Here is an 8353-nt window from a genome sequence, read left to right as displayed (position 1 = left end):
AAATTTATTCTCCGTTAGCAATTTATAAATATCAATTTATTACATTTGTCGTCTTGGCTGTACACAAAACATTTTTATTTGTGAAATATGGGGAGAAGTAATGAAAGAGGGTGACACCGGTTGGCTGATCCTAGAACACATTTGACGATAAATATTGTTTACAACAATTATTAATGATTAAAAAAACAAAAAGAGTCTTTGGCGTTACAGTACGACATAGATATGGTATTGATGTTAATATTTAATTGGTTTGCAGCTGGTTACGGTTTTAATTGTCTCTTGATTCGTCTGTGGCGCCATACGTATCGCCTGTGACTTTCCGTAATATTACTATATGCCAGTCAAAGTGGTGCTAAATGTCTTTGTCCATGGCAAAACCGTGAACTTTGGTGGACTTACCTCGTGGTTTTTGAAACACATAACTATAATGTATAGAGCAAGTTCGACATCAATACGTCCATTGCAATATTACAACTATTATCTACCAGAGTGTATATAAAACAATTAATCGCCATATCTTTTTTCAGAGGCAACATAAATGTTAACACAGTTAAAAGTGATTGGGACTACTAGTAATTCACCGGGATTACTTTTACTGTAGTTGCAGCTGCAAACTAATTTTGAGTTTGGGTTTTTAATTTATACAATGAATACACCAATGTATTTTTACACTTGAAATGAATTAAAAACTAGAAATGGCAAGCTAAAACATGAATATACATCAATGATGATCCTGAATCTCAACTTTGTTGTCTAACTTCTGAATTTCTTCGGCTTCTGACGAATCTTTGCACTCGCTAGTTGGACTTTCGGCTACTGTTTCTGAGATTTCGCTATCTTCTTCTATCTTCCCCTCCAGCTCTTCTGTAATTGATTTTTCTTTTTCAGACTCAGTTGCATCTACGTCTTTCTTGGTTTCCTCAGTCACAGTCTTTGTTCCAGTTTCATCCCCCTCCTCTGTGCGTGGTCTTTTCGTTATTGGTTTGTAATTCTTGGAACGAGCAATAGTCTTTTCGTGTTTGTAATCAAAGCTATCTTTAAAACCCGCTGACCTCTTTTCAGGGTTTCTTATCGAGATTCGCTGATCAATTTTATTCTTGCTGTCGGTTTCAGTGTCATCAGAAGCCGATTCTTCTGATGACTGCATTTGCACACCAGGTGCATGCGGTAACATTCTGAGATTCTCAAACAGTCTGCTTTTGATTTTGTCAAGATATTCCGGAGTATTTTGATTACCCATGTTGGACGGACTGATATGCAGCTTGAAGTCTGGACCATAATATTCAAAGTAGTCATTATACGGCAGTTCATTGGCTACATCAGACCCCAGTGCAACTGACGTTTCAAATGCCCAACAGCGAGCAACATTTCTAATCGTGTAGCCTCCGCCGCCTAACAACATCAGGGGTAGATTCCACTTCATTATATAATCAACACACTTCCCATGCCCCTTTAAGGTGAGATTAAAGCAGCCTAATCTATCTCCAGATAGAGAGTCAGCCCCACAGACTAAGACAATGACATGGGGCTGGTACATTTCCATCACCTTAGATATAACAGACTGGAAAACTTGATCGAATGATTCGTCGTCCATGCCATCGCGTAGTGGAAAGTTCACAGCATAGTATCTGCCCCTGCCAGCACCTATATCCTGTAGATCGCCAGTGCCAGGGAAGTACTCTCCATACTTGTGGAAGGATACGGTCATGACCCGATCTGTGGTGTAGAAAGCCTCCTCCACACCATCACCGTGGTGAATGTCAATATCAACATACAGGACTCGTTGATGGTACTTAAGAAGCTCCAAGATGGCCAGGACAATGTCATTGACATAGCAGAATCCAGAAGCCTCCGATTTCTTGGCATGGTGATATCCACCTGCCCAGTTGATGGCAATATCGGTTTCTCTTTTATTCAGTTTGACAGCTCCTGCTAGAGACCCACCTGTTGACAGCTGGAAGAACTCGAACATTCCATCAAAGACTGGACAGTCCTCGCCAACATTAAATCTCTGCATGTATTTGGTTTGTTGAGGCATGTTATCAGGACGAATGTTTTGGAGAAATTTGATGTATTCGTCGCTGTGAAACTTAGTCATTTCTTCGGCTGTTACTTTGTGAGGTCGATACACTTCCATCTTCCTGTACAAACCATAGTTAAGGATAAGGTTGTGTGTCATTCGTATTCTGTGTGGCTTCATAGGGTGGCCCTGTCCATAGTAGTAGTTTCCAATGTCCCCGTCATAGTAGTAACACACTTTTCTCTTATATGAATTTGTGGTCATTTTGGTAATTTGCACTTTTTTCCAGTATCTGAAATCGTAAAACAAGATACATATAGTGGTGGGACTGCAAAGTTATCACATGTATTATTAAATAAATAGACCAGTGTACGCACGTATATGAATATTTTAATACATTTTATTACAAAATATAACACATTTATTTCACTTTTTGATACAGAAAATTAATTCTGATTTTATTGTTATTTACAGTTAGATTTGTAAAACATTTTAAAAGAGACTGGCTTTTATTCGAAGTTACACATTTTGTACTTTTGTATTTTAATTTTACACTGCTGTAAAAAGACAGTCTCAAAGTTGCATAATGTACAAACATATTTATTCATGTTACTTGTAAAATGTACAAATTATACTTTTATAAATACATATTTATTCATGTTACTTGTAAAATGTACAAATTATTAGAGCTGGGCGGTATTGAAATTTCAAGTTCGGTATCGGTATCGGTATTGAGGGGTTGATTTACCTCGGTATCGGTACGGTATTCGGTATTGACATAGTAATGTAATGGGTAATGTAGTGTCGTAAGATGTATTTTTAGTGTTTTACTTATTGGCGGGAATAGTTATTTTTCAATACCGAAATATTCGGTATTTTGAGATTTGCTCGGTGCGGTAAATCGGTATTGACACGATATTGATACCGAACGGTATATACCGAATACCGCCCAGCTCTACAAATTATACTTTTAATTACATGTACATGCTCCCAAAATATTATTCAAAAGGATTAATCAAATTATTTGCTACCATTTATCAATTTATTTTATTACATGTGAGACAGACGGGCTAACGCATAATGTCACAAAAATAGAATTACACCTTCATATTGCCGAAGATGGTACTGATTTTTCATATACATGTAGTTATAATTTTCGCCAGGGATTCTAGAAAAAAACCCACTATTTAAGTCAGGCGACAAACCATTACCAGGATTTTTGCCAGGGTCCCATTTATAATGGTACTGGGAAGTGGGAACGTTAGTGCAATTTAATCATAATTGGGATATTTTTCAGGCCACCACTGTTAAATTAATTTATTATAACAGACATAATTAAATATATATTGGGAATATTTAGCATAGAAATTGGGATTTTTCAGGGCCACTTTCGTTTGAAAAAAATGGCATATGTTCGGACATCTTGCCTACAATTTTAGATATTCCTGAATTAATTATTTCATGATTATATGTGGGGTCAATTAAGTTGTAGTTATTACAAAGTCATGTACAAATTACGAAATATGATACTTGTAACTTCGAAACTGAACCTTTAATTTATACTGACATTGACCTTTCCTTCATATACGTGTCTTACCCAATAGCCAATGTAGTTTGTGTGCTGTGATGTTGTTAAACATTAATTCATTTATATAGATTTGATTTGCATTTCATGAAATCAGTACCAGAATGAAAAGACAATCAGTGGATTGAATTCTCACCCATTCACAGTTCACATTACAGATAATCGATATTTTCTACTCTCCTTGTGTCAACTGCCGGATAGTATGTCTGTCTGTCTGTCTGTATTTATGTGTTCGTCTGACGCATCCATCCATCTGTCTGTCTGTCTGTTATGATGTATTAAGAGATATTTATATTTATATATAAAAAAAAATTAATCATTCATTGCAAGCCAGTGTTAAAGCGGTCGCTTGATGTGCGGTAGGTCTAGGATCGATCCCCATCGGTGGGCCCATTGAGCTATTTCTCGTTCCAGCAAGTGCACCACGACTGGCATATCAAAGGCCGTGGTATCTGCTATCTTGTCTGTAGGATGATGCATAAAAAAGATCCCTTGTTAGTCATGGAAAAATGTAACGGGTTTCCTCTCTAAGACTATATGTCAAAATTACCAAATATTTGACATCCAATAGCCGATGATTAATAAACCAATGTGCTCAAGTGATGTCGTTAAACAAAAACAAATTTTAACTCACTGCAAACCTTTAAAGATAGTATGACATCAGAAAATCTGGATGTATTAATTAATGTATGTCTTTATCTTTATAATGTGCATAAAATTAGAAATACATAAATGTTTAAATATACTGTGCAAATGTCAGATACGTGTATTCGCAAAATGTACAACTGGCTTCTGATTTTATCATATTCTGGGCCTATGGCCGTTATACAGAATAAACTGTCCATCTGTCTGTCATCTATAAATACATTTAGACAGACAAGGATTTTCTTCCTCCCCGGATTATCAGGACCGTACCCTGAATAAAACCGTGTGGGGACACTATTGTTATAAAAGTATTTATGACTATAGTAAGGAAAGCACGAGTTGCTCGAGGTGTCTAGAGGGTCGCGGATATGTTTATCTGAAAACATTTTAAAATTAGATTGCTTTAAGCATGAATAGAAAAATTAGCCCTTTTTAAACTGTAAATTTTAATTATTGTTTTGCATTGTAGTATAACCAATTATTTAGATGATTCAGGTTTGTGTTAATTAGTCTGAAACGCAAAATTAGCCATTTTCAAAATGTGATTTTGAAGGGATTGATCAAAAACATTTAAAAAGGTTATTTTAGATGCTTTTTATCTTTTATATATGAGTTGAAACACGATTTTGTTACACTAGAATAACAAAATCGACTATTTTTCCTGCCGTTATTTGAACAGAAGGATGTTTTTGCTTAGCTCACAATTATCAAGAACTTAAGAATTTAGGTGGTCCCATCTTCACAAACCAAGATACCATTCCGTAGAGCATACTGCATTTTGTAATGCAATACACTGTACGGAATGGTACCTTGGCTTGCAAAGATGGGGTGGGCCAGGTCTCAGGTCTATTGCCAGCTGGTATCACTCAGCGGGCATTACATTTTTAAGGGGACATACTTAATTAAGGCACACACAGTAGCTAAAGACAGGCAGATTCTAAAGGGGAGGCCCGGGAGCAATCGATTTTTGGGGGTGACGCCCCGCATATCCCCATCCCCTCCGCTACGGGACTGTTAATTCTCGTAGCATTTTTTCAAGACGTTGTATTCACGACTGGTATATCAAAGGCCGTGGTATGTGCTATCCTGTCCATGGGATGGTGCATATAAAAGATCCCTTGCTGCTAATCAAAAAGAGTAGCCCATGAAGTGGCGACAGCGGGTTTCCTTCCTCAATATATGTGTGGTCCTTAGCCATATGTTCGACGCCATATAACCGTAAATAAAATGTGTTGAATGCGTCGTTAAAACATATCCTTCTATTTAAAAGGGTCCTGACGGGATAAGTACAAACGGAAATATATAATAGCGCACTAAATATTGTACATATATGTAAGCTACATTAATATCTCTACGAGTGTAATTTTAGTGCGGTGGCACTCTGACCGTCAAGTGTCGCCGTGTAACAAATGATTATAATTCCAATTTGTAAATACTTGTTTATTATTTAAAAATTGAACATATTTTTTTATGTTGATGGAGGTATGAACCACACAAATGCTTTACACTTACCATTGCTACCCAGAACGAAATTCCGTTGTTGGTGCTGTTTTTGGTTTTTGGGGGGCATTTTAATTTATTGTGCCACATTTAGATAGGTTGTTTTTTTTTCAATTGATGAAAATGCAATTAATCTGTATTACCGTACACTTTTTAAACACACGTCTCAAATCAAACTTCTTTATTGCATCATGCAACATACATCACTTGGAGGCGTGGTACAAGTCGGCTACCGCACTTCGGCTGTCTATCAAAACATCGAATTACATAATTAATTGTTTCTTTAACCAGATTTGAAATGTATTAAAACGTCTTTTCCAAATAAACCTATTTACGGATCATGCGCTTGTGGTTAACTTATGCGTCACAAAGAAATCGATTTCAACTTTGCTAAAAAAAAATATCATTCGATGGTATAGTAACGGCGACCTAGGAGCAGCCAGTCATATGTCTTTAAATTATTATCTCACGTATATATATGTTATTAGTATGTGTTATCAAAAATAAAGAATGGTGTTCTCACCAACGTTAGTAAACATACACCATTCGTTATTTTGGAGAACACATACTAATAACACATATGCGTGTGATAATAATTTAAAAACACATGATTCGCTGCTCCAGTGATGATCAGGGTCCCATTCCATGAAGCAATTTTAGCACTTAAGATCACGTTATGTACATAACTACCTAATACATTTTAGGTGATCTTAGCACTAAGATTCTTTCGTGAAACGGGGTCCAGATCACAGATCCATTGAAAAAACAAGAATGATCGAAATCGACTGCTCTGACGTATAATTAACCTGAAATTGCTTTGTCTGTTACGCATACATGGAAGTTGACAATAACCGCTAGGGTATAATCTCAAAATTACCAAATGTTTGACATCCAATATGATAAATAAATCAGTGTGCTCTAGTGGTGTCGTTAAACAAAACACACTTTAACTTTAACAAGTGCTAGGGCGGTAAATAGTACGTATTAGTTGGAAAAGTCGTAAATACATTTCTTTTAAGCCTCATTGTATGAGGATATATAGAATACTACATTCATGTCTCTTAGATATACCATTTATCTTATAACTCGTTTTTAAAAGTCATATCCAACTCGCTTTCGCTCATTAAATACGTTTTTAAAACAACCCGTAGCAAATTGAAAATAAATGCATGGTATCTAACGGCCACTGAACACGTATGAGAGCATTCCCTCATTCGGCTACTGACGGAAAAGGCCGAAAGGGGATGTCCCTAATTCCGTGTATTAATTTCTTAAAGAAAGAGTTCGATTGTTTTTTTCATGGTATTTTATAGTAATAAAACAATTACACACTTGGAGTTATAAACATCCAACTTGATAATAATTGTCGTTCATGTACGTATGAACCATAGAACCGCTTAACGCAATTATGTGTGAACGCTTTGTGTTATGACGCGCTATGTTGTGCATGTAGTGTGTGAAGCGGTTCGGTGGTTCATGTACTTCCACTAATGTTCATTTCTTAAATGAATATGCATACCAATCCAAAATCCTTGACCTGGCTAATAAAAAGGTTTGACTGTGTGTATATATACAGACAGACAGACAGACAGACAGACAGATAGATTCCGTTCCTTAACACAATTAACGTATCACAATAAAATAAACAAAACAACACGCAATTATAATTACTAGTTGTAATTTGCGTCAAGGTTGAAATCAGCAGGCCTAATATTCATAGTTTTATTCCAAATAACAGGCCTAACGAGCAAACATTGTGGATTAAGATTCTTAAATGCATCTAACCGAAGCTAATAAAATGCATTTATTTATAGGTCTAGACCAAATTACAAATGTGGAGTATGATTGTGTAAGCATAGTATTATTTCATAGCATTATATAGTTGATATAGTAAGGATAGCCCGTTCAACCAATCTCTGGGAAAACCAGCATGCCTACATACGCATGACTGAAAAGAACACTTCAGTATTTTAATTAAGCCGATTTTCAATTATATACTTAATTGTTGTTTGCTATATAACTGATTTATGACTAACATAGTATGAGTTATTATTGTGGGTTTGCCTTAATTGTTGAAAAATCACTTATATGAAAGAAAGAAAGTATTCGTTTAAATCCATGCACAACTGACAATAGCGTTAAAGTCACGTTCACAGTAATAAAATTTCAGTCTGATTAATTTTTATGTGTGGTTATTCTAAAAAATAAATCAATATACTAATTACTTCCTAAGCCGTCTTTTCCCCCAAAATGTATTGTCTTGTATTTATTTACTTAGAAAAACATATATGCTAAATCGAATATGAAATATAAAGGGTATCTCACCTACGTTTAGTTCCTCCTGTGTATCTTGATTGGTCGACTTCGAGCGAACTACCAGCGTGGTCTGAGTATTACGTAAATACAAAGTGCCGCTAACGGGCGGTTGTAGTATTTCTTTGTGTATGTGTGTGTGCGCGCGTGCGTGTCGTAACATGGCTGAAGCCTACGTAATGAAAGTATATTTCCTCTCTTAAATTATCGATCTTCTCACAATTAGTATACCTAATTTGATATACACCTAATAGCCAATATAACAACGTGCTGGAGCGTTGGTATAGAAA

At 35.9% G+C, this 8353-nt stretch overlaps 1 protein-coding gene across 1 annotated transcript; it reads right to left on the bottom strand.

Annotated features, from left to right (window-relative positions):
- Positions 1 to 228: 228 nt before the first annotated feature.
- LOC121371272 (probable histone deacetylase 1-B) lies at positions 229 to 8102 on the bottom strand. The gene is made up of 2 exons (XM_041497043.1): positions 8076 to 8102; positions 229 to 2312 (listed from the first exon to the last, which is right to left on the bottom strand). The coding sequence occupies exon 2, from the start codon at positions 2282 to 2284 to the stop codon at positions 722 to 724; it is 1563 nt and encodes a 520-aa protein (XP_041352977.1). The 5' UTR covers positions 2285 to 2312; positions 8076 to 8102; the 3' UTR covers positions 229 to 721.
- Positions 8103 to 8353: the final 251 nt, after the last annotated feature.

Source organism: Gigantopelta aegis, chromosome 4 (genome assembly GCF_016097555.1).
Source record: "Gigantopelta aegis isolate Gae_Host chromosome 4, Gae_host_genome, whole genome shotgun sequence".
Taxonomy (NCBI): Eukaryota; Metazoa; Mollusca; class Gastropoda; order Neomphalida; family Peltospiridae; genus Gigantopelta; species Gigantopelta aegis.
Note: the sequence above shows the minus strand (reverse complement) of the source record. Positions and strands in the feature narration are given on the sequence as shown.